The 27,759-nt window shown below is 43.6% G+C and overlaps 1 protein-coding gene across 4 annotated transcripts in view; it reads left to right on the forward strand.

Moving 5' to 3' along the window:
• The window catches only part of DNM3 (dynamin 3), a 457,675-nt gene that overhangs the window by 386,665 nt on the left and 43,251 nt on the right, over positions 1–27,759 (forward strand). For all 4 annotated transcript variants that reach the window (XM_066371511.1, XM_066371509.1, XM_066371510.1 and 1 more), the window contains one exon: positions 24,027–24,191. In XM_066371511.1, the coding sequence (XP_066227608.1) occupies positions 24,027–24,191 (165 nt within the window). The remainder of the gene's footprint in view (positions 1–24,026; positions 24,192–27,759) is intronic.

A 27,759-nucleotide genomic window follows, 5' to 3' on the forward strand; every position in this document is an offset into this window, starting at 1 on the left:
GTTCACCATAATGAAAGCAAACCAGAAAAATAACAGCGTCAAGAAACCCTAAAATTTGAAAAGCTGGAGAGGCCCTGGCCAGTTTGCTTAGTGGTAGAGCGTCAGCCCAGCATATGGACAGGCCAGGTCCGATTCCCAGTCAGGTCACACATAAGAAGCAACCATCTGGCCCTGGCCAGTTGGCTCAGCAGTAGAGCATCGGCCTGGCGTGCAGGAGTCCCGGGTTCGATTCCCAGCCAGGGCACACAGGAGAGGTGCCCATTTGCTTCTCCACCCCTCCCCCTCTCCTTCCTCTCTGTCTCTCTCTTCCCTTCCCGCAGCGAGGCTCCATTGGAGCAAAGATGGCCCAGGCGCTGGGGATGGCTCTGTAGCCTCTGCCTCAGGCGCTAGAATGGCTCTGGACGCAACAGAGCAATGCCCCAGAGGGGCAAAGCATCGCCCCCTGGTAGGCATGCCGGGTGGATCCCGGTCGGGCGCATACAGGAGTCTGTCTGACTGCCTCCCCATTTCCAGCTTCGGAAAAATGAGAAGAAAAAAAAAAAAAGCAACCATCTGCTTCTCTCCCCCTCCCTCTCTGCTCTTTCTCCCTCTTCCCCTCCCGCAGCCAGTGGCTCGGTCAGCTTCAGATGCTAAAAATAGCTCGACTGATTCAAGCATTGACCCCAGACAGGGTTGCTGGGTGGATACTGGTCAGGAAGCATGTGGGAGTCTGTCTCACTTTAAAAAAAAAAAGAAAAGAGAAGTTGGAGAAAAACTAATAATCTGTTTAACATATGAAAATTTGAGGAAAACTTATTTAAGTACAGACAGGAAAAAGGAAGTAATACTTGTCTAATACCTAAATCTATGTTGAGCAAATGCAATGGTGTTTTTTAAAAATCTCATTCAGTTTTCACAACAAATATTTATGGGTGAAGTTCTTATTTCCATTTTGTGGTGGAATCTGCCCATGGCTTGGGCAGATTAAATAACTGACCCAAGTTCACAGAGCTGGTGAATGGTAAATTGACATTCTAGAGAGGTGCCTGCTGCCCTGCCCAATAATATTTTCAATAAGACTGTTATTTATATTACCTACAATTTTACCTTATTTTACCAAATTTACCAAATGAACGAGTGGAATTCTTTCGGGGTAATCATTTAATACCACCAATTCTCAATACAGGGGTTCCTGACCCCAGAGATGTGCCCGGGAATATCAGTTCTTCCTTTGCATTTCTTTAGATTTCTTTCTCACCTGGGTATTCACCCATTTCTCCACTACAGGTTTGGTCGTGCATTATTTATATTATACGTATTTCTAATGGTGCAAAAGTTTTGAATCCTGGCACATCTCACTTACTAGACAAATGACGGAATCCATTGGAGCCTCAGTTTTCTCATATGCAAACTTGAAAGAACACATACCCCTCAAGGATGATTGTAATGATTTAAATGAGAAAAAATCAATAAAACCCTTAATTCACTGCCTGGTTCTCAGTAAGTGATTGCTACTGCTGTGATGAACTCCTTGGTAGGTACAGGGACATCTCTTACAGTCAGTGTTAATTCATTAACTCATTTCCCCTTCCTAGTCCGCCGGAGAAGAAATGACCCATCTTTATTTAGTCTACTGGTTGTGGTCTGACATCGTCTTCGACTTAGTTGTCATGTCACTAATTTCAGATTGTTTTAGTAAGAAAATAATTACAAATCTGTTCTGAATATCACATTGATGTCGTATTGGCTGTAATAACATAGTACCATGTATCCATTTTTAAAATTAAGATTTTAAAAAATTCCTGTGTTCATCTCTTGAGTCGAATTCACTAGAATAGAATAAATGAAGACAATGTTCACTAAGCTTCTAAAGAGGGCATGTTATTTAGGTAAGTTTGGCTGAAGAGTATTTTTGCCTTCAGGATTTATTTGTCTGAATTAAGTGGTTATGCACAATCATTTTCATGGTGTAATGACAGGTGAGTAGGACTGCTGTACTGTCAGGAGTTAGAAACATAAAAGCACCAAATCCACATGTATACAGACAACCGTCCTGAGCCCAGAAAGGGGCGGGGGAGAGGCAGATAAAACAGGACCTTGCATCAGTAAACATGTACTTTGTGGAATGTGCATCCAGGATGCATGGGAAATGCTAGATCTGTACAGACTTTTGAAGATCAAAGTCCCCCGTTATCCACGGGGTTACGTTCCAAGCCTCCCAGGGATGCCTGAAACCGCAGATAGTACCAAACCTCATACAATGTTTTTTCCCATATGTACATACATTTTAATGATACAGTTTAACTTATAAATTAGGCACAGGAAGAGGTTAACAACAATAACTAGAACAATTGTAATGATATACTGTAATAAAAGTCAATGTGAATGTGGTGTGTCATTCTCTGGTGACGGAGATGGCAAGTCAGTGACTCATGGGCAGGTACCAGGTACAGTGTGGTCACGCAGGACAAAGGGATGATTCACAGCCCAGGTGGTTTGGGGAGGGACCGTGTGCGATCTCATCACACTGCTCAGGACAGCATGCAATTTGAAACTTCTGAATTGTTTATTGCTAGAATTTTCCATTTGATAATTTCGGACCATATGAAGTTGACCACGAGTAACTGAAACTGTGGAAAGTGAGGCTGAAGATAACGGAGGACTTTTTGTGTTGTTTTCTCAAATTGTGCAAACTCGGTAGACCTGTAGGCAGAAATTCTTGTATTTTGCCTTGCAACATATCACTGTTTTTGTAGTTGTTGTTATTTTTACAGAGAAGATAGTCAATAAAAGCTATTACAAAGTATCTTCCTTCTTCTGTGTGGTTAGTGGCTGTTGGCTTGGCATTGCCACTTTTCTTTAGGACTTTTTGGAATGGTAATAACATCACGATGTCGCTCGAGTTTTTCATACCCTTCCATCTTATCTCATAAGTGCGTATATTTCTCGTAGGTGGAATGTCCCTCTTGCTAATGATGCGATATGCTGATGAATCCGGGGCGAGGGGGTGGGGGCTGGATTTTTTCTTTTTTTGAAAACCACTTGATTATTTACGTAGCAAGCATTCAGACTTTTAGCAGATTGCTTAACTATCACGGTATAATCTAGAGAGGAAGAAAGAAAGTCCTTAGAGCTTTGGGGAAAATTAATGTAAAAATAGTTCTCCAAGGAGCACAGCAATGTGTTGAAGTAGATTATATATATTTTTTAGAAAATCAGAGACTTGTGGGTATGCTCAAGGACTGATAGGAGAAGAAAAACGCTCCAGTTCTTACTCACGTTACACTTCCTTTGTCAGGAGGCTTTTGGCTTTCTTTTGCACAAGACGCCATTCATAAGATCTTTTTCCTGTCAGCGGGGAACTCATCTATCTGCGCATCGATGGAACCTGACGGCTGTTAACAGCATGGCATGAACAGTTCAGGATGCAGGGACAAGGAATAGCATCCCATCACTCCTGACAGAGACAACACCAGAAATCACAGGCAGGCAAAACAGAATTACCCAAAATGGCCCCGGCTGAAATTCCAAGTCTCCCCGAGACAGAAGTACTATTCACTGCTTCTCCCTTCTGATGGCTGAAATTCATTTGCATCCACTGACATCCTTTAAATTATTACCCTCCTGGGGAAGTCTGAACTACCACCCCCAGCCCCTGAAGAACACTTAGAAACATTCAGTTTTTTCTGATCAGACCCATGTTGTTTGTAGCTCCCTGGAGTCATGTTTTAGTGTCCTGGCAAAGAAAAAAACACTGCCTGAAATTAAGCAAATGTTTGCCGTCTAGATCGTCTTGGTTTCGGGGACTTCCTGCAGAAATTCTAAAGTCTTTTAAGGGCCTGCTTTATGCTTTAAAGGCCAGAACTCTAAAAGTTGCGCTCTTCTCTGACCCTTTAGAATGATAAATCTAAGAGGATTTCTTGTGTCCAGGGAAATGCAGAATGGGAGCTAGTAGGTTCCAAAATTTCGGCTACAGAGTAATCATAGCTTTTTGCAAATATCCGCTTAAAAAAATTTTTTTTAATGTAACAAATGCTAGGATTTCTTTTCTCTTTATTTTTTTTTAAGTAAAATTGTTTAGCAACAAGAATTTAGCGCTTTCAAAACAGCCACATGGTCTGTTGCCCAGGACTCCCTTAAAGATTATTTTGCTGAGGCTGTTCGACATCTGTCAGCGTTTTCAGCACAAACCATGGGCCCAGAAAAATTCTTCAGGCTGAAACCTGATACACCAGGTCTCAGCTCGACTTTTTTTTTTTTATGTGCATTCAGGAAAATAAGTTCAGCTGTTTTTAAGTTAGAGCTATATGGGGGGGGGTCTAAAACACCATTTCAAGATACCCCCTTGGTTTATATCTAGGTAAAAGGAAAATAGACTTTCTCCCCAACCAACTAAAACAAATGGGGAGCTTCTAAACAGCTTGAGCGTCATGAAGTCTTCTTCACACTGTACTGCCGAAGCAGGGTGTCTTTATTAAAACGGTAGTAACCACATTCTTAGTGGGACAGTCTGTGGAACTATGCCCAGCTTTAATTCCAGAGGTCAGAGAGTGCCCACCTCTTGGCAGCTGAGGATGAATGGCTTAAGTGACAAATTCCAACCCTTCAGCCCCCACGGTTCCTTGGACAGCCAGAGACGCATACAATAAGCAGCCGCTTGCCAGAGGCACCGTGATGCACGCTGGGTTGTGGGTTTGCACAGCTCGGACATACATTACCTTGACATCTGAAATTACTTACTTCTCAGAGTACAGCTGTGTGTGTGACACCGGCCTTCATTCCACTGGGCGATCCCCTGTAGTCCACTTACAACAGGAATGAATGCACTTTTGAACCAAAAACTGTTACTACAAATCTCACTGGGAGTGCAGGGATTCACGAAGAGCTCCAGAGATTGGTTTGCAAGGATTGGCTTATGCAGATAGAGAGCATGAGTCTTCAAACCATTAACTGCATTCAAAATGGAAAAACATCATTGCAACGGAGGAGCTCTCGGTAGCGATATGTTTGAGTTGACTATTCATAACGTGAACATGTATTGTTTTTCTTTTGTTTTCTTTTTATATGAATGTTAATCAAAAATGGGAAGCCAAGGTCTGAGCAGCCCTTCAACTTACCAGACCTCTGTGCCAGGTGTCTATATTGTAGAACTTCTCTGAACTAAGGATTCCTAAATCATTACAGCATAACCCTCAGAAAAATAACCCTCAGAAACATGTGAATAATTAAAACTTACTAAAATTGAGCCACTGTTTTACAGATAGATAGATAGATAAATGATAGATAATCTTTCCATATGGCCCACTGACCTAATAGTATTCTCTTCCCCATAGAGCTAGGAAAATGTCTTAGTTATCCTGATTGATTTGTGCTTACTGCACACTAAACTTAGAGCTTTGAAAGCTGAATTTCAATTGTAGCCCTTCACCTTACATTGTATGGGCTTGGGGAAAATTATGCACTTTTTCTGACTCTTAGTTTCTGGGAAAAGAAATGTCTACCTAAGTCACAAAGTTGGTCAAAAGCTCAAAACAAGTTATAGCAGTAGAACAAGTTTTAAATTGTATATCTCTACATTTATACAAACTATATATTCATATTTATACAAATAGTACACAGTACTCTTACTAGCATCTAAGGAAGCTGAAAGTCTACAGTACATGGAACCCAAGTAAAATTTGACCAAAAAAAAAAAGGATGAAAATTACTTTTAGTATCAACCTCTAATTCCACTTATTCATGGTTTACAAAGCGTTGTGTAAGATCAATGCCTATTCTGAATAGCTAACAATGGTGTCAGTACATAATAAGTAATACTTCATATATGATGTGTTGATATGTTTGGGTATATGATATGAAACATTTTATTCTGAAGAAAAAGAAAAGACCTAATACTATTCAGAGTTTGCAATCTTTAGTATTCTAAACTGTATTAATCTTAATAAAGTATCTTTTGAATAGACATGTGGACTTGGATTTTCAGCAGTTTTTCTCTACTACCCCTCTTGATTTCAAAACATCTAGAAACATTGAGGAAAGTGTGAGAATAACTATTTTTCAATATCTAATGGAGCTCTCAAGAAAGATGAGAAAGCCCTGGGGTACAGAAACAAAGAAGGAGCTGGAAAGGAAAGGGGTAAACCTGTGGTAAAACCACAACTGTCCTTGGGGCACTTGCCGTCACTGTCCCCAAGAGCTTTGAGTTTACATAGTCACTCTGGAGGAATACACCCTCACATCAGACCAAGGAGGATTCACACAAACAAAGGCCAACTGAACATAAACATGCAATCCAACATTTAAGAGGACACACAAAAAAACAAAGCCATAATGAGTGAGTCAGGAGAATAAGAAACAGTAGAAAAGATTTTGGATGATGTTTAAAATGTTTAAAGAAATAAAAGAAGAAGTCACAAACTTGAGAAACACCTTTAAAAAAAAAAAGAAAAGAAAATGCATATTTTTTAAAGAACCAGAGAATTTTTAGAAATGAAGAACCCAGTTATTGAAATTAGAATTTAAGGAGTAGATTAGAAACCAAACAGAGACTAAGTAGAAATAGGTTGTATATAGCAGTGTGCTGATAAATGATTAATAACTAGCTCACTAGGCGGTGGAAAAGCCCTGTTATCCAGACATTTGCCCATTGCCATGGTGTGCCTACTGCTGCTGCCATAGCCAACTTTAAACTCCCAATGGGATGGCAGTGAGCATGGAATTGGGAAGAGACATGCACTGGTGTTTCTTGTGTCTGGTACAAACCAGTTCCTACACACGGCTGGACACATAACTGAATAAATTCCCAGAATGCCGCAGAGAGAGAGGCAGAGAGATAAGAAATGTATATGAGACACACAGGACAACATAAAGAAACCTGACATATGTTTAATCATCACTCTAGAAAGAATGGGAAAATGACTAACATTATTTCCAGAATTGATATAGGTCATGAATTCTAAGATCCAGAAGCATCACAGATCATGTGTAATGAAAGTGCAGAACACCAAAGACAAAAGGACAGTCTTCAAAGTATCCAGAGAAAAAGGAGATATCAACTCCTAAGGAACAAGTACTAAGATTTCTTCTGAAGAGCAACAGTAGAAACTGGAAATAATGGAATGGCCGTCCAACTACGGAGAGGAACGCTGTTAACCTAGAACTGTGTGACCTAATTAAAGTGTGATTGTAAAGTGAGGGCAGAATAGAGACATTTCAAACAACAAAGACAGAGTTTACCACCAATAGATGCACACAAAAGGAACTTCTTAAAGAGCTAATTTTGGAAAAGGGAAATAATTCAGAAAAAAAAATGTGGGCAAAGAAATAGGTCCACATTCAGTTAACTCTAAGCCAACATGAAAGCAACAATCATAATAATGTCTGGTACTTAAAAGTTATGTGAACAGTGAGTGTTATTTGCCACAAATACTAAACAGCTTATTATGCATTGAATTATGTGACCACTTATGTAAACAAATAAACGAAGAGATAATCAAATGAAGAAGAACAAGCTCTTCCTTACCGTATGATTTTAATTCGTACATGTAAACAGAAGAAAAGATAGAAGTAGAAAAATCACCATTTGCAAAACACCACCGAATGATTGTTTCTCTATCCAGTCATCTACAGATGCAAACATCAACAGATGAAAAAGTGTGGTGAGAAACAGGATATTTCCTCCAAATTTCACCCAAAAAGATGAATATTAATTTCAAAGGAGAAAAAGTACTTTATTTAGCATGCAGAAACCCAGCAGACACCATCTTAAACCCAGTGATCAAAGTTCCCATCACTAGCAACAGGACAGACTGGCCTCACCTGTCTCCCAATGTAATGCCCAGAGAAGGACACATCATTAATGTGGCATTCTTGACATCTCTCTCCCCCACCAAAAAAAGAGCACAATCTGAACTGCATAATGGAGAGACATCATATAAGCGCACACTGAGAAACACTGTGAGATAACTGGTCAGAACCCTTTCGGCTGTTCGGACTGACCGTGTTGTATGGTTTTACAGGATGTTAACATTTAAAGAAGCTGTGGCTGGGGCGGGGGTGGGGGTGGGAGTGGTATACAGAAATTCCCTGTATTCCTGTTGCAGCCTTTTTACATGACTGGAATTATTTCAAGATAAAATTTAAAGAAAAAAAGAAGAAGATTAAAAAAACACACACCAAAGACAGAGTTAGTAGGATCGCTTCCCCCGGCTTCCCCATGCTTTTCGGTAAGGCTATTGATCAGTGCCCTCAGCTCCAGGTAAGACCTGGAGCTGGGTGTGGGCTGCGGGGGAGGGGGCCGCACTCAAGGCTCTGGGAGAAGGCCGGAGTCTGCAGCACAAGGCCCCCACTGTGTGGAATCTGCACTGCGGAGGCTATTAAAATGCCATCTTGTTCTCCGTTCCACCCCTCTCTCTTCCTCTACCTCCGCGCTCCACATCCCAGACCGCCTTTAATCCTATTGGGAGGATATACAAGGGGAAAAAAAGAAAGAAAGAAAAAATAATGGATGGCTGTATTCCTTGGCACACGAATAACAGTTTCCCTTTTGGGGCTTCAAGAATAAAAAATGAGAGGCTTTAAATCTTGCTAACTTGCACAAGAATGTGTGTGTGAGAGAGAGAGGAGGAAGGGAGAGAGACTCATACATTAGGTAAAAATGTAAACGACCACTGTGGAAAGAATAATTTTCAAACTCTTAACGCAAAAGAAAGCATTATCCCAGAACAGGGTGGGTTAGAGGCCAGTGGGAAAAGACCAGCGGATGATTTTGGCTGGAGCTGGGTGAATCAGGAAACCCCCTTTTCATAGCTAACACTCCAGAGAGAAGCCTTCGCGGCCAGGATGTGTTTATCAAACGTCTCTAAGCTATCTCACAGGGTGCAAGAGTTGGTTCAGCTGTGCGGGGGCTCTGGGTGTTTTTAGTTGAGCCGAATCTCTGCGAGACTCTCCATGGGCTCCCTTCCCTGACTCGGAAGCCCAGCAAACGCTGCCAGGAAGCCTGTTGCGACCCAGCCCCTGCGTTGGAGAGGGGGGCCCCTCTCCGTGGGATGCATGGCTTTCCGCAGGCGGGCCCCAGACAACGTTTGTGAGATAAATTAAAGTGAAAAGAGTGTATGGCCCTTGGCCATTCCTTCCAGTTAAAAAAAACACAACAGTTGTAAGATTTCCGGGCTCTTCTTGACTCCCTTCTGGACCCCACAGGCTATGGAAATGGCCCGAGGAAGACCCACAGATAGAGCAGGCGAGTGAGAATGCAAGCCACATGCCTCGGGCACGAGGACATCCTGGGTTCCGTGAGCCTGCTCTCCTCGGGTCATTCAGTCCCTGGTGACTCAAGCAGAGACTGGGGCATCACTGAATTTACACTAAAAGTCAGGTGGGCGTCTGGACACACACACACACACACACACACACACACACACACACACTCAAAATCAGCTTCAAGTTGTTCAGCTTTCTTGTAGCTGATGGGCCTGCTGGCTCGTGCTGTTGACTTTGGACGGAGGCCCCGTAGACCAGCCAGGCCTTGTGTAAGCGCTGTCTGCTTCCAGTGCCTGGGGGCGGGCTGCCCCCTCGCTGGCCACTCCAACTCCATGGCTTTGCCTGCCGGCCAGTTACTATATTTAATTTTAAACCCCTCAACCTACATTTTCTGTGCTAGGAGAGAGTGAAGTGTAAATCTTTGAGAAATTCTGGGCTTCGCATCTATAAGTTGGGAATTAGGGTTTTAAACGAGTATCAAGCTTGTAAAGGTGCTACATGGCAACCGAAATTGGGGGTGGGGGTGGGGTTCATAACAAAGCCATTCTGCTCATGCTGTTTTAAAAACTCCTGGTGTGTGTGCCTTTTTATTTCTCGCTCACCATATGGTCTATTCAGAAAAATTGGGGGGGGGGGGGGAATAACATTAAGTAGCTCTTGGCAGAAGGTCAAAACCAGCATTGCAGGGAAGGTATTTAAAAGTTTTTTAAGTGTGGCTATTTGTATAAGCAATAACTGAACATTTCTTATGGCCAGGGAGGACTATTTTCACAGTCTCTCATGGAAATATTTCTAGTCGATTTCTGGGGCGCTTTTCCTTGAGCTCATTTATTTGCTTTTGCTTCAGAACAGAGCATTTTAATGAGCAGTTTTATGGGCCTAACCTGCCTTCTGCAAGCTCCACATGACTGGGTTCCTGTTACACATCACCTTTGCCCTATTTTCCATTAAAACACAAGACTTTCCCTATAATCGACTCTGTGCTCAGACCTTGGAGGGGGAAATAAAAAGAAATGCAGCCGTCGTTTTGGTCTGTTCTTCAGCCCCTATGGTTAATACACCTCTGAAATATTTTTTGTTTCTTCATAGTTTTAAACATTACACGTATCCACCGTTTCGCCGCACAGGTTCCCCCCTTTGCCAAGCCGCTGGTGTCCTAGTCTGTGTCGTACCTTTCCCACACCTCTCTGAGCGAGTAGCTCGGGCCACTCTCGTGTGGACTTTGCACCCTGAGGCAGGTCCAGAGGTGAGGTGAGCCCCAGATTATTTGGGAAATAGGAGCTTTCAAAAATATATAAATAAATAAATTGGGTCCTGGTAGGGTGGCTCAGTGGATAGAATGTTGTCGCGGCACACTTGAGGTCGTGGGTTCGATCCCCAGTCAGAGCACAGTTTCAGAAGCAGCCAGTGAGTGCACAACTAAATGGAACAACTAAGTGGAACAGCGAGTTGATGCTTCTCTCTCTCTCTCTTTCTCTCTCTCTCTCTCTCTCTCTCTCTCTCTCTCTCTGTGTCTCTGTCTCTCCCTCTCATCAATTAATTAAAAAGATCAACGACATAGTTTCTCAATCTTACAGATATATAAGCGCCAGTGACAGGGAGTTTCTTCTTAAAACATGGACTCCTTCTCTTTGTGTTTTAACCCCACAGAGGGAAACAACACTTTGCCACCTGATACATAGTAGCATCCTAGATACTTTTGTGTAGAATGACTTTTCTTCTCTCTCCCCTGAAAGATCCTAATTCATTTCATTTTTTTTTTCTTCCGGACCCCCCACCCCCGTGTTTTAATCTGTTTTACTGATAGCTGCCCGACATGCAAGCTTCCCCCTTTCGCTGGGGCGGAGGAGCCCCACACAGGATGCAGGGCCGCGGGTAGGGTCTGGCACCGCCCAGAACAATGGGGCCATTGTGCGCGGCAATCAGCTCCCTGGGTCACGGTCACGCATTCCAGCCATGTTTGCCTCTTTAAAACTGCGCTGCGGCGTGAAGGCGGTCTGCGGTTCCGGGAACACCCCGCTCGTTTTCTGCCCGGCTTTCTCCAGCCAACCTGTCCCCGATTTATAATCTTGTTTGCTTTTTCTTTTCAGACAAGGAGGGCACTCTTTCAAACAAGAGTGAAGTAAGTTTAGGGCGATGGGAAGGAAACCGACTTCACACAGCAGGTTATAAACTTAAGGAACTCATTAGTCCCAGAAGGTGGTACTGCAGGAAATGTAAATGAACTCAGAAACCTCTTACTTAGCCCGATTTATGAATGAGATCCATAAATGGCCACTAAGAGCACCGGGGCCACGCCTGGCTTTTACAATGGAGGTCAGAGGGCTGCCCCAGACCCTCCCAGAGGAGGTCTCCGGGGACCAGTCTGGAGGGCTGACCTAGGATCTCCTGCCCTGAGTCCTCCCTCGGCGATGGCTTTTCTTCAGCCCCCTAAGGCCCAGAGAGGGTGACCCTTCCAGCCCCTCCTGGGACAGGCAACTTTTTGAAATGAAGACTGGAAGGGAACTTTGCAACTTTTGCATTTACCATTCAACCATCTGCCCACCCCAGCGCCAGTTATAACCGTCAGTCAGGGAACGGTGACGTCTGCCCAGTGGAAAATAGCTGGGATCACACTTGGATCTCAGAACAGCGATACTTTTCTCCTATGTCAAGTCGGGCCTTCTCTTCCCTGGGGGCTGGCAGGCCTGAGCCCCTAAGCAGCATTCCCTCTCCAGCCTGCACTCCCTCCTCAGCAGAGCCAGCGGTCCCCTGACCCCTCCTCTGACCTGCCTTTGCCCAGGGCCAGATGCCTCCACCCAGGACACTTTAAAAAAGACAGCCGCGCCAGCCTCATTCCAGACCAGTCCCTGCGGGTGGAGCCGGGCACCCGTGTTCTTCACACTCATGGCTGCCCGTTCTCAGCAGCACGCGGAGAGCCGGGCCTGCCAGGCTGTGTGAGGTGCTATCCTTTTCCCAAACGCCCTGCTCGTCATCTGTGTTGTCCCAGGTGTCGATCTGTAGTGTCCCCACCCGCCCACGGTACGTGTTTCCTAGAGATGACGGTGACACCCCGCACCAGTCAGCACGCTGGGGCTACATGCCATCTGCCATCTCTGTCCTTCCGAAACTTGGGGTGAAAATCTGTCTGCCACCCAACACTTAACGAACCTCCGCCCCCTCTTCCTCGCCTCTTTGTTGATGAGTCCGGCACCTTGTCCAAAGGTCATCTTCCTTCACGCAGCCCGCCACTTTCCTTCTGGGCCTGCCCACCACCTCTTTCTTGGGAGGACACTGAGGCCAGGCCAGCGAAGTGGCCCGATGCCCTTATCTCCAGTGCTGTGCACTCGGACATCAGTGGACTCACCGATGTCGTTTAAGTCAAGTGATCAAAATGGTTCGCTTCGACGGAGCCCTCGCTACCTGGAAGGCGTGGTGCGAAGTGCCCGTCTGGTCTCTCATTTGCCCCATGGAATGTCTAAGGGGCTAATTAATATTGCCCCCCGTGACAGCACAAAAATGAAGCCTGAGAGAGGCTGGGGCAATGTTGACTTTCATTTTCCAAAGTCACCAAGCTAATGATTGACAGAGCCAAAATATAAATACAGGTGTCTGATTCCATAGCTGCGACTCTGCATTGCTACTCCAACAGGTCCCTCAGACCAGTGGTCCCCAACCCCCAGGCAGCGGACCGGTACCGGTCTATGGGCCATTTGGTACCGGTCCGCAGAGGAAGAAAAATAACTTACATTATTTCCATTTTATTTATATTTAAGTCTGAACGATGTTTTATTTTTTTTAAATGACCAGATTCCCTCTGTTACATCCATCAAAAACTCACTCTTGACACTTGTCTCATAAGTTCGACAATTATATTTAAAAATACCACAGTTTTACCTGACCTGTGGTGGCGCAGTGGATAATGCGTCGACCTGGAATGCTGAGGTTGCCGGTTCAAAACCCTGGGCCTGCCTGGTCAAGGCATATATGGGAGTTGATGCTTCCTGCTCCTCCCCCCCTTCTCTCTCTCTCTCTCTTCTCTAAAATGAATAAATAAATAAAAAAAATATCAGCTTTAAAAATACCACAGTTTTTATGTCAGTCGCATAATTTTATTTTGTGCATTTATCCGTCCCACCCTAAAGGCCCGTCCGTGAAAATATTTTCTGACATTAAACCGGTCCGTGGCCCAAAAAAAGGTTGGGGACCACTGCCTCAGATGGGAATGGGTTGGGCACATGGGGTAATCCTTTTGAGTCAGGAGATTTTTATTCTTATTTGTATTTGAGGGATGCTGCAGAGGTACGTGGGTCCAGCTGTTTTCCTTGACTTGGAAATTCTCCTATAGACTTAGCAGAAGATGTGATTTATAGTAGTGTGGAAATTGTAATTAAATCAGATAGGAGTCCTGTAGCAATAGTAGGAATTGCCATCTATAATTGTTTCATTTATTTTAACTTCTTTTTAATTTTAATAACACATACTCCCTTGATATGATTTTGACATGCTACCTTGAGGCATTTGGGTGCAGCTCTGAGCCTTCTGAAAATCAGTATGCCCTTTCTATCATATGCATACTCCCAGATATTTTATAAGTGATTGCAGAATATTGCTAGAAATTGTATTGAATTCGCTGGATAATATTGTCACATCTCTTTTTGATTCACTTGGCCGCCAGTGTTGTATGCAATTTTGTGATGAGACTTTTAAAGAGGCTTTGCTCTTTAATTCGGAAATCATGACATCTATTTTAATATAAAAGAGTTTATATGGATGGAGTAAACAGGCACCATGGGCAGGGAGAACATCATGGTACTCCCTAATATTAATATTTCGAGGAATTTCGAAGCCATGGTTAAGAAAAAGAGAAATTGGGAAAAGTTGTGAATACGTGCAGAATACGTTTTCTTCATGATACTTACAGTTGTCTGACGTGACCGTTTTAGTCTACAGAAGAATACCTTAATCTGGTCATAAAAATCATTATTTGGAATTCTAAACCCATCAATTTTTGTTAGTGGTCGTTGTCTGATTTCCACTCCTAAACCGCTCTAAGAACAGCCTAAGGCAAGAAAGTTTTTAAGCAATCATACCAACTCTTTCTCCAAAACCTAAGTCATTTACAAATTTTATTAACAGCGTCCCAGTATGATCTCATGTGTGCAGATTATAAGTGACACAGGATTTGTCCTAGCAACCATTGCACCTCTAGTTAAATTTATCTTAGAATAATTTTAATTGTTATTGTTAGAAAGTTATAAGTTGCTGGCCTTTAAGCAATCTTACCTCCTTTAGTTTATACCACTTCATGAGAGGTAGACAAAATTTGATAGCCGAAACAAACATCAGGATTGAGGGGAAGCCAAGAAGGCTTTGTTTTCTATTAGTGACGTCATCCTCATTGTTAAGTGAGAACGGAGAGAAAGAACAACAGAGATAAACTGTAGTTATTGCTTCTGCCAGATAGAGCTTCGTCCAGTCAGTCTTATAATACTTTCAACATCAGCAGTTTCAGCATCTTCAGTATATTTGATCTTTGTCATCTTCATGAATTCCTTCCTCCCTCCCTCCCTTCCTTCTTTCCCTTCCTCTCTCCCTCCCTCCCTCTTTCCCTCCCTCCCTCCTTCCTTCCTTCCTTCCTTCCTTCCTTCCTTCCTTCCTTCCTTCCTTCCAACTTGCTTTCTTCCTTCCCTCTTTCCTTCTTCTTTCCTCTCTTCCTTCTTCCATCCTTCCTTCCTTCCTATCATCCTATCTTCTTTCCCTTTCCTTTTTCTTTCCTTTTCTTTTTGCCTAAAGTTTGACTGGATTGAGGTAGGCTCCTTTATTTACATGGTATTTCCTTTCTTAATTGGGTGTATTTACAAAGACAGCAGTTCTGATCTGGCAGCTTTGGGAGTAACTTTCCAGTTAGGGCCACATCCCTGCTGTCCCGTGTGTGGCTCGGACACACGTGGTCCAGCAGCACCCTGGCTGTGCTCAAGCTTTGAATCTTGGAAATGACATTTGTGACAACTCAGCCTGGCAGATTGCACCCAAATTTTCTGGAACAGCCTGGTAAGGCCACTGGGCCCTGCGGTGTCAGACAAAGGTGTCCTCACTCATTCACCTGTGCATATGGCTGAAAAGATAGCTGAGACCTTTGGGGAATTCTGCAGTTGAATCTGATGGCAGTTTGATCAGCTTGTGTTAGTGGATCTTGGAGAAATTGAAAACCTTTCACTGGAGTTGCTTCTTTAAAGGCTCCATCTTTTTTTTCCCCTTCACTCCTGAGAGAAGTAATGATTCTACCCACAGAGTTCTACCATTGCAGCTTCTAAACCCATTGCATTCTTCTATTTTGCACTAAGAAGTTTTGGCATATAAAGCAAGTGATGTTGTATCTACACTGGAACTTTAAGGATTATCTACTTATATAAGGAAGAAATAGGTTAAGGTTCCTGCATTCCTACGCTGTCATTTTATTATGCAGTTTACCTATTGTGACCTCCCATGATGTTTTCATAAGACTTGAATTGTGTTGCCCCTGCTTTCTCCAGGACTTGATTAACTTTTCGATAAGGCATCTAGACTCACCCATGCACATACTTTTGAAGAACGGAACAACTGACAGAATTTGTTGTATAATCTTCATTCTCTTTGTCCATCTTTGAATCTTTTCTTTTTTTAAAGGGTCTTTTTTATTGCATAGACCTAAAATGGATGAACTTTAAGAATATCCGCTAAACAAATAGGATGGTGGATGTAATCATTTAAAATTCCCACAGTTATCCATTTTTAGATCATAAACATAGAATGACCAAGGCACAGATAACTCTTGTGAGCTTGGCCGTTGGTACCCGGTCTGCCGACAGAGGGGGGGCACGTGATCTGGGGACAGAGCAGAGGGGATGAGGGTGGGTTGTTTCTGGCTCATCTCTCCTTCCCCGGAGGACACTGTGAAGTAAGAGTAATTCACCGGTGTGGGGCCCGCGTAACTTCTCAGAGAGAGGGAGAGATTTTTATATAGAATTGGCTCACATAGTTATCAAGGCTAGAGATTCCAAAATCTGTAGGATGGGAGTCAGTGATCTAGTTCAAGTCCAAAGGCAGTTTGCTGTAGAATCACAAAGAGCCAATGTTCCAGAAATATGAAGGCAGCCTGCTTGAGAAGTCTGCCTTACTGGGGGAAAGCCAGTCTTTCTGTTCTGTTCCTGCCATCAACTGATTGGACACGGCCCCCCGCCCCCTACCCCCCACCTGATGGAAGACAGTCTGTTACTCAGTGGCCACCAATAAAAATGTTACTCTTATCCAAATATACTCTCACAGTAACACCAGAGTAATGTTTGTACCAAATACCTGGGGAAAGCCTAGCTATCACATAAAATCAACCATCACGGGTTGGTTCTCTGTTTGCCCTTATTATGGGCTGTTCCCATTTTTTGGAGGTTTCTCTCTTTGGAAATCTTCGGGTTTCTGTTTTGCCCTTCCAAAGAAATGCTGTGCTTTTTTTTTTTTTTTTTTTAATAAAAAAGAAATTTGTATCAGTTGATTCTAATTTCATTTGTTTTTTTAAGGAAAGGGTTTTTTTTTTTTATAACAAATGTTAAATTTTAAACAAACACAGATATTTCCCCCAATAGACGATAATTGAAAAATAATTTTGGCCCTTTCAAAATTACTAATATTATCTGAAACCAAAAATGATGGTTATTTTTAAAGAAACTATTTAAATTATTCTGTTTAGAAAATTATTTGGATGAAAAGTTATTTTGTGGTAAGCAAACCCAGTATATAATGATTGAAATTTTCCCAAAATAAATATTCATGATTTTAGAAAAGTTTGCAGTAAGATTGCTTAAATAGCAATATTCAATAATGTGTTTAAAATATTTGACATGGATCTTTTATATTCTTGAACTTACCTGTTATATAAAGTAATACAGGCCTTTCAATAGGTTAAAAGTTAGCTTGGAATCACTGTAACTTCCGGGAGGACCTCAAGATATAGTACATAAGTTTTCAGATTCCTCCAAGAATCCTCATGCTCACATATTTTTTTTATAGTTGTAGATAAAAGCAATTGTTTCTTTTTTTTTTTTTCTTTTTGTATTTTTCCGAAGTTGGAAATGGGGAGGCAGTCAGACAGACTCCCGCGTGCGCCCGACCGGGATCCACCCGGCATGCCCACCAGGGTGCGATGCTCTGCTGCAGCCAGAGGCATTCTAGCGCCTGAGGCAGAGGCCATGGAGCCATCCTCAGTGCCCGGGCCAACCTTTTGCTCCCGATGGAGCCTCGGCTGCGGGAGGGGAAGAGAGAGACAGAGAGGAAGGAGAGGGGGAGGGGTGGAGAAGCAGATGGGTGCTTCTCCTGTGTGCCCTGGCCGGAATCGAACCCAGGACTCCCACACGCCAGGCCGATGCTCTACCACTGAGCCAACCGGCCAAGGCAAAAGCAATTGTTTCAATGCAACTTAAATGTAAATGTAATGACTGTCAGTGATATGAGGAAAGTCCTCCCATCCTTTATTCCTCCATATCTTCCTTATTCCTTGTTATCACCCAAGTTTTTTACTACAGTCATGGACAAACACTGGCACCTTCCAGAAATATGTTCTGGTAGGCAGTCATTGGGCTGAAGGAGAGTTTAAAAAAAAAAAAAAAAGAGCTACATCAGAATTAAGATATGTATGTTGTTGTTCTTTTCAATCAATCAAGGTAGTATCTTTAAAATCCTGAAGGCTTTTTTTTTTTTAAATAGCTGTCTAATTTCACATTAATCTTGCATAGTCTTGAAATGTTGACCATGATGTTATTTAGATACAAAAAGAGACTAAAAGCTCTAGGAAGAATAAAAAGGTTGTAACAGGGAAAGGAACAGAGTCAAGGAAGAGTAGAAACGCAGATGACACCAGCAGACGGAGTTGGGCCTGCCCACTAACTAGCTCAGTGGTCGCCCGCTGGCTAACCTGGATCGGACGAGGCTCGAGCTCTCCTCCTGTATTACGGGTGTTTCTTGTGAATTGGAGGTGCCTGCAGATGCTGCCCTTACTCCCGCATCACAACTACAATCTCAGCTCATATCTGTAGACCTCCTCAGACAGTGTCAAGATCTTTATAGCAATTGAAATACAGTCTGCATGCAAAGAGGTATTTGTCCTGCCCAGGCCAAGGAGAGGCCCCCAGGGAGAACTCACTTCTAGACATCGGGGAGATCGTACAAATAGCAACACCCCAGGTATCTGGAGTGCAGCCTGTCCAGTTGCTTCTGACTACAAACCCAGACCCTCAGGACACAGCCTGGTTTGGTTCTTCCTTCATCCATCCCACAGTGTGCGTGAAGCCCCTCCTCTGTGTGGGGCACTGCACTAAGCACTAGGGATGGAATAGTGAGCATGTTCCCTAGGTCCCAGTCTCCGGAGTCTGTCCCCGCTCCAGCGCGACCGTCCATAAAGACTGCCCCCTGAGCCCCACGTGCCCAAGCTCATCATGATGTGCTCCCGGGCAGAGGACAAGCTCACCAGCCAGGCCTGAGTGCTAGGATTTCCTTGTTACCGTGTGTGTGTGTGTGTGTGTGTGTGTGTGTGTGTGTGTGTGTGTGTGTGTGTATGAGAGAGAGAGAGAGAGAGAGACTGAGAGAGAGAGTCAGAGAGAGGGACAGACAAACAGGAAGGGAAAGAGATGAGAAGCATCAATTCTTCATTGCGGCACCCTAGTTGTTCATCGATTGCTTTCTCATATGTGCCTTGACCGGGGGCTACAGCAGAGCAAGTGATCCCTTGCTCGAGCCAGAGACCTTGGGCCCAAGCTGGTGAGCCTTGCTCAAACCAGATGAGCTCGCGCTCAAGCTGGTAACCTCAGGGTTTTGAACCTGGGTCCTCCGCATCCCAGTCCAACGCTCGATCCACTGCGCCACCACCTGGTCAGGCTCCTTGTTATCTCTTACAGTCCACCCTGAGACACTAATAAATACCGACTGCTTCAGTGGATGAAATGCCTGTCACAGTGCTCCAGACGACAGCCTAGACTACCCTCCAAGTCTTTCTGGAGTGTGTTTCTCCCATGATTTTTTTTGTGTGTGCAAGCTTGGTTGCTGGCCTTTCTGGCCACTGACATCAGAGTCGAGAGTGGAGAAGGGCTGTCAGTGAAAACGTTCTGTAACGAGGAGGCTGGAGAAGTCAGAGCTACATCGCCATGGTTAACAGTGTGTTTTCACAGTGAGGACCTGATTCGCCACGAGAAAGTTAAACAACGTTTTTACTCTTTGTTGAAGGCAGTGGAAAATGGCATCGCAGTAATAAGATGCTAAAGCGGGGGATTGCTGGCTACCATCAAAGTCACTCGGTCTGTAGACGATCGTCCAGCGCTGCCCATTGGTGAGAAAAGACACCGCAAGCCCCCATTAGCTCTACAGTGTGTCTGTTTACAGGGCCAGGGGACTCGGGATTTCTGTTGTTCCACTTTTAAAGATTTGCAGTCGCCAGCCCTATTATATTAGATGGTTTCAGTGATCCTGAAAGAAGCCTATGACGTAATTAAATAAGAGATGTAACGAAAGTGAGCAAACAAAGCTGGTGAAAACTACACACCCTGGCCCAGCCTAGAGCTTCAGTGAGGAGGGCTTTATGTTTGGTGGAAATTACTTCTCACTTGACTATTTCATTCTCTCACCTCTTAAAGCCCGAAGTCTGAAGGAGAAAGCTTATAATGTAAGCTTAAATTTTGTAGAACAGCTTGTTTTTGAATGCTGCGTAGTTTCATGGGAAAGTTAGGCTATCAATTTTTATAAACAATTTCCCATTTACAGGGCTGAGTTGTTATTTTTTTGATTGTTTGAATTGCATTAGGTTCCTCAAAAGCTATGGGGGGGGGGGGGAGAATGCAATAATAAGGCCTCGCCATTGTGTTTTACAGAAGAAAGCTGGTTTTCACAATATTATTCACATTTTGTAAACAGCTTCAATGAACCTGCTCATAAAAGGTTAAATGTTTGCAGACCATTCTTTTTGGCCTCCAAGATCAGAGACAAATTACTATTTTTATTTTACATTCCCTTGATGAGGATAATGATAAACAGCTGTCACTTCAGTGCTTAGACTGCAAAGAATCCCATTGCAATCCTGTAATTTAAACAAAGAAAAAGTACAGTCCTACCCAGTGGACATGCGGAAAAGAGCAGGAGAGAGAATCCGGTTAGAACCGGGGTTGGGGGAAAGGAGAACATTGGCTTTCTGTGGTTACTCAGGAGAAAAATTCCACCCGGGTACATCTTCCCCGTTGCTCTGAGATGTATTCGAAGGGGCAGTCACCCTCCTTGCTTGTCGACCGTCGGAAAAGGACGAAACCTGTGCTCTGAATTCTGTGATGCCTCATCACGGCTGTGTGGTTGCCAGGATAGTTAAGGCTTGTATGTGACTACGTGTTGACTAGTATTTCCAAGAGCTAAGGAGGATTCCCAGTGGTCTCATTGGTGATTCTGAAACACCGTTTTTGGGTGTTTTTTTTAAAGTGTAGAGACTTAAAGTGTTTTGTGTTCTCCATTCACTCATACACTTTTCTTAATTGCATCCGATTTCAAAAAGTGAAAAGTGAAGGTGTTTTGCATATTTGGGTATACAAAAATCAAAGCAAGGCTAAATGCTCAGAAGAGTGCGAAACGGGGAAATTCGTTGTGTGTATATGAAAGTGTGGGTGGTGCTGGAATCTTCCTGGTGTTTCACATTCCTGGAGGTTCTTTTAATAAATGCTGTTTATTCTGCTTTTCTCTTTTGGCTCAATCTCTTTTTTTTTGATACCAATGTCTGTATTTTAATGACATTGTTTTCCTAGAAACTCAGTGCATGTTTATTGTTTTATCTGCAAAACTGACTTGATATATTATGGATGTTGCACTGTTTCGTGATACTTGTTAATTTTTTCTTATACCTAAGGGGAACATAGAAATCGGTTCGGCATTGCATTTGTCCTACATTTATTGAATGAATTGGCTCTCAGAACCTCAACAGGTTCTTCTAGAGGTTGACAAGACAGTACCCACCTCCTGAGGTTGCCGTGTGGACCTTCCATGTAAAGTGTTTAGCACAGTACCTACAACAAAACAGATGCGAGAGAGGCCAGGTGTTGATGCTGAAATGCCATCACCCCCTACTGCTAAATACAGCAGCAACATTCCGGTTTGCTTCAGATGAGAGATGTCTTGTATTGTGTCCATTATGGACATTTCTATTGCTTTATAGAAAAGATCTTTTCCTCACAAAGCAGTAGGTCATATTTTTCTCACACATAGATTATATATATAATGTCATAATCGTTTTGTCATCCTCACCATTATCAAGTAGTAGAGGATCGTAACTCATCAATCTGGAGAGTTTCTGTGGTCTCCCGTCTTGCTAACAAGCAGAGAGTCTGCAGACCCTGCCATGCTCTGTCTGGTTTCCTCAATTTGGGCAAATCCCGTGGCAGATTCCTTGCTTCTCCTCCTCCTCCTGTGCATCAGGTTCTGTGCTGAGAGGGGGAGGTCCACAAGACCCAGGGGGAAACATCAAACTAGGCTGGATAGGACACCATAAAAGTGAGCCCAAGACACAGAGGGGGTACTGAGCGGGGAGTGGTGGACGATCTGACGGTATCGGGAGCTGGTCCACAGGGCGGCAGCGGACCAGGGCTTTGGAAGAGGAAAGTCTTCACAGGTGGGAGACGGAATCCCCAGGGCGGGGCCAACTTGCAGAAAACATACGTTAAAAAAAAACGTACAGTTTTCCATCTTTACATCGCTTGGATTGAAAATGTTTTACGCTCACATTTTTTTCACGTTGATCTTTCAAAATGTGTGTTGCGAGTCAAGCAGCTCTCGAACTCTCACCCCGTGAACATTCGGAAAGGAGAAGAGAGAAACGAACCCACAGGGCCCTGGGCGAGCTCCAGTCTTACGCACTGTCTCCTTTAGCTTCCTCAAGTGTCCCCGGGGAAGCGTGTGCCCGTTTTAAAGATGGGGAAGCTGAGCCTCCGTTACATGAAGTAACAGAAGGGTAGCCACACAAGCAGTGCATGAGAGAGCCTGAATCGGAACCTCATGTTTCCACCTTCAAATGTAGTGCCGTCCGAACCTCATCGCAGGTTCCAATTCTTAGGACTGGGGCTCGGTGTTGGAACACCTTTGCAGGGTTTTTCTGCAAAGAAGTTTGGGAACATGAGTGCTTTTTTTTCCTCACTGCGGCGGGTGACCTTTCCACTGTTACTCAACCACTTTATGGCCTGCACTTTTTACCTATCCGTCCCAGATACAATTGTGCTCACATCAAAATGGAGTAAGTGAGGACCTACACGAGGCTTGACTGGATTCTTCCAAGGACCAGAGACCATTCATTTAAAAACAAAAACAAAAACACGGGTGAGAGGAATAACCATCATTTTTGTAACTTCCCATCTCACCCTTGCTGTAGTAGCAGTTTGGTGCCTCAGAAATGTCCTTGGGGCTTCCTTGAAGCCTGGGGTCACTCTCTCGGGACTGGAAAATGGCTGTTCATTGTAGAGTAAGCACATGTTGTTTTAATATTATTTTTAAAAAAGCATTGGCTATTTCTGAGCAAGAGAAGCCTATATAAGTGATTGGAACCAATTTCTCTCTCTGTTATTGTTGATTTTTGTGGCCTTCAAATATGCCTTCGCATATGCACGTTGATTCAAAGGAAAAGCTTGTCATTTATAAGCCTATTTAAGCCATTTAGCACAGTGCTTTTCCTAGAACTGATTGGATGATTGAAAGCCAGGCAGATCAAAGTCTGTACATTTCCAAGAAGTATTTCATGTTCACATTGGAAGCAATAAATTATCTTCCTGCACCTCCCCCCCCCCCCAAATCCGGCCTTTTTTTTTTTTTTCTTCTTTTTTTGGTATTCGTAATTAAATCTTTCCAAATGCTAGAAAGTAGCCAGACCACTAGCAATATTTGTATCATGTTCTGGGGCTTAGATGGTTCAACCTGACTTGAAATGGAGACCATTTGTTCTAAATTGATTTCAATGCCAAGCCAATAGGTCAGCGTTTAATGATGAAGATGCCATTCCAGCCCAGCCTCTGGTGGATAAGCCAAAATTAATTAACTCAAGTCCCGTCGTATAGAAAACAGATGCTCCTCTCCTGTTGCACAAATAAATTCTTTGCGTATAGACGTGCTCTGTTTTATTCAAAGAGTAACAAGTTGGAAGTTAGAATTGTGAGTCTTTCACGACGGAGCCAACCTTTGGTGGTGATGACAGAAGCATGAATTTACATAACAGATTCCAGCAAGTACGTGGAAAAAATGAATTCTCCTCTATATCTCTTATGCTGGCTCCAGGCCAGGCCTCAGAGATTTCATTTCAAATCTGGGCCGATCCATGTGCTGATCCATTTCAGAGCAGGCCTGGGAGTTGCGGAACAACACCAAGGTTATTTCTAACCTACAGGGTCCTAGGGGACCCCTCCCAGAAGTTTATATCTGCACGTGTGTGTGGATTCCGTGCTTTGGCCAGCCCGCAGATGGCTTAAGGTTAGGCTGTCCTCTGGAGGGATGTTGTTAGGTGCACTGTTTATAGGGTTATTCATCTCAGCATTCATTGAGAATTAGAATGCTTGCCCCCCCCCCCAAGTTGTGACAGGCTACAAGAGGAATAATAACTGCAGGGTCTGATCTCTTTGCAGAATTAATGGCTGTGTGATAAAGATGTTACCAGCTAGTGCTGTAACTCTCAATACAGTAAACAGAAGTCGATCCTCTGATAACGTCTGGTGTTTTCCTTTCTTTCGAATGGATGAGACATAATTCACGTTTCCTCTCTTTTCTGTTAGACTGAAAATGATGAGAACAGCCAAGCAGAAAACTTCTCCATGGATCCCCAACTGGAGAGGCAGGTGGAGACCATTCGCAACCTGGTGGACTCCTACATGTCGATCATCAACAAATGTATCCGAGACCTGATTCCCAAAACGATAATGCACCTGATGATCAATAATGTAAGTGGTTATATACCCGCTCACTTGAGCTCCGCGCCCTTCCCACTGTGAAGCTTGCTCCCATTCTGTCCGGTTTCCTCGCTGTGTTCTCTGGCTGATGGGAATAGCTATCCCCAGTTTTAGCGTCTTCCATTACAAGTGGTCAGGGGCTGACCAGTGAAAGAGACCTTGAGAAAAAAAGCACGAACCCTCTAACGGCGGTACTGTGGTATCCCCGGATGACTCTCTTCTCTAGGAGGGTGGCAGTGTGCGCACAAGAAAGCAGAGCATTGCTAGGGTCAAGGTATAAACTAGTTGCAAAGCCAACAGTAAAACCAGATGCCTTGGCTCTTAGATTTTGAGATTAAAGGCAAAAGATATTTATTCTCTGTTACACACACACACACACACACACACACACACACACACACACACACACTATGTTAATATGATCATTTTCACCTGCTAAAAACTATGGAATGCTATTTTAACCCGAGAAAGGGTTCTGTGTCCCATCCCCTTGGGATGATGACATGGCCACAGATCTCAGAGTGTCTTACCAGACTGGCCGTTGGGTGATCTACGTTGTATGAAATCTCTCCCTTTTCGTGATTATCTTTATAGTAGTCATGATATAATATTTAAATTACGAGGCCCAGGTTGCCTCTTTTGGTACCTACTTTGTTAAAGTACCAATAATGCCACACTGTATTCGTGGAATTATCTTTTAGATAAGATAGGCTAGCCTGGGGTGTCTTATAGCAGACTTTCCCAGCTCCTAAAAAACGTGACACCGCCCATTTTATCCCGACTTATCTTCTAAGGCCATCTTTTTATTGAAACCAACGATACAGTATGCACATTGGCTTGTAGCAAGTAAATATTAGACAGCAAAGTACCGAAAAGAGCCCCGCATGGAAATTCAGGAGCAGCCTGGACCCAAACCCTGGTTCTGCTAGAGACTCCGCTCACCTAGGACAAATCACTGAACTTCTCTGTAAGTAAAATACTAGCCATAATAAAAGTCCCTGCTATTTCAGAACTATAATAGCCTTTGTCCATATCTCAAGATTCCTTTCCAAATCATTTTTCTAAATATGCCCGTCCATTTGTTGTTTGTGATCTTATATGTCCCTTGACCGTGAGAAGCCCCAAGTACTCATGTAAACAGTCTGCTTATAGCTCTGTCTTCACACACCTTTCGTGCGCTCCGACAAGGTGAGCAGGATGCCTTTGACGTAGCAGCAGCAGGTAAGCAATATATTGCAAATTTGGAAACTCTGAAGCATATCCCTAAGCTCCATCCACGGCCTGCCATGTGACCTGACGCAAATCAGGTGGTCCGGCTGAGTTGGAAGTCATGCCAAACCTGCCATGAGCACACTGGGCTGTCTCCGGAGAATTGTCAGAGCGTAATGAGGGGGGCCACATGCCACTTTGAAAAATATGAAACACTAAACAAATAGCCTGTGTGTTTTTAAAATTGCCCTCTTAACTTGGCTTAAATGAATTCAGGTTGTTTTTGCCATGGAGTATCCAGGCCCTGGCTTATTCAAACATTCCCCTGATTAAGCATCATTTATCTTTCTCGCTGCTGCCCCAGGAGTCATTAGGGCTGCCGTGGGTTCAAACGCCGCCTTGCCCTGCACCGCATTAAATCGTCGGCGCAGGAAATAGCACTTCCTGTCTAGAGCTGCGAGGAGTCACTGGACACAAATTAGTTAAGAGGCAGGGGGGGGGAGACCCCTGTTGCAAATCTATTCCACTTTCACCTTCTCAAGACAAACACGCAGGCGTGCACACACACAGAGAAACGCGGGGCAGTGGCCCTGGCTCCTCACTGCTGAGCCTGCTTCTTCAATATGCCTGGCTGACCCCCCACCTGCAGGGCAGCAGCCCTGGAGGGGAAGCTTGCAGGGTGTCCTGGGAGGGGCCTTGCCTAAGAGCCATTGGGAAATACACTTCAATTAAGACTTCATGTAAGACTTCCAGGTCAAACCTTGAAGCAGAGGCTAATTGGAATATGGGGGGTAGGGGGTGGGGAGGACAAAACATCACAGAACGCCGGGGTCTCACGAAACTGTGGTTACCTTTGTGCTCAGTTGAACTCTTCGTACCTACCAGACAACGGTTCTGCATGTCTAGAACGCCCGCTTTTCTTTGAGTATTATTGTATCTGCGTTCTTGCCAGCTATGTAAAACTATGTAGTGATGTATAGTATATGTTTTAAAGTTATGTATAATTATGTATATGTAAAAATAGAAATCCCCTTTTTGAAGTGGGCTGATACCCTTGTGGCATTGGACTGGACTGGTGGCTGAGTTCTCTGTGTTTGTCCCCGAAGCACCCTGTTGAGTACAAAGGAACAGAAAACGTGGGGACCCCAGCACTGTGTCACGCACGTGATGATTTTCTATTTGATTTGAAGTGAAGAGAGCATTGAGCGCATTGTTCAAAGAATCCCCACTAGAAAAGGAAGCTTTTGACCCCCTCGTTCCGAATTCCATCTGTCGGGAGCCGATCCACTAATGCTGGCTAACTAGGTCACAGCAGGAGAAGACCCACAACTGCTGGCTGACAAAGTCACAGCAGAGAAGACCAATGGCTGCGGGGTGACAAAGTCACTGCAGTGAAGACCAATGGCTGTGGGGTGACAAAGTCACTGCAAAAGGAAAGGCACGATACTTCCCCCTTTGATTTTTTTAATTAATCTGGCCTTATATCCCCCCTTTTTCTGGGTGTGTGCTATTATTTGTGGCACAGGGATAATAGTACCGTACTTTCCCTGTAGATTTGTAGTAATTTCTTTGGAAATGAGACAGAGGGTGTGAGTTCCACAGAAAAGCCTGTAAGCCCCTTGAACTGGGCTCATAGACATAAGAGGCTGGCTATGATATCCCTCATAAAGGGTTAAGTTTGTAGGAGAATTCCTTCTTAATCATGTTAGAAAGAATAGATTGTGACTTGTGACTAGGTAGGAGGCAGTGGCTGTGTACAGAGCACCTCTCGGCCTTCACTTAATTCAACATTTTTCCTCCTAGCCTTTTCATGTAATAGAGTTAAGAAACATTCCTTTCTTCTTGCTTATTTGATCTGCAGATAGTGATACACTCTGAGAAGAATAGAGGTAGAACTTAACTAGTGTTTAAATATAATAAATAAGTAATATTTGACTAGACAATAGTATCTTAGGTAAGGTATAATAAAATGGCCCATTGTGTGGCCTAGGATGAAAGCGCAGTCAGCAAGAAAAGAATGTTTTACTAAGAGAATTGTCTTTTGACTAAAGGCAATTGCTAGGCTTTCTCAATGAGATGTTCTCATAAGATTTACATACTTTCAAAAAATTCTTTAATAATGAGATAAATGTAGAAAAATCCATAGAAGTAATAACAATTAATGTCTTATGTTGCTACTAGGCTATCTTGCAAGTGCACTCTGTATACCTTTGGGTGAAAGCTATTCTTAATGTTCTGTCAATTTCTTTATAGGCAAGCCTTTTAGAATCTTGTGAGAAAAAGTAGGACACTGCTTAAACTCAAAGCCATTTATCTGAGCAAACGGTTGTCCATTGTTAGTCCTTAATAA

This window comes from Saccopteryx leptura, chromosome 2 (assembly GCF_036850995.1).
Source record: "Saccopteryx leptura isolate mSacLep1 chromosome 2, mSacLep1_pri_phased_curated, whole genome shotgun sequence".
Classification (NCBI taxonomy): Eukaryota; Metazoa; Chordata; class Mammalia; order Chiroptera; family Emballonuridae; genus Saccopteryx; species Saccopteryx leptura.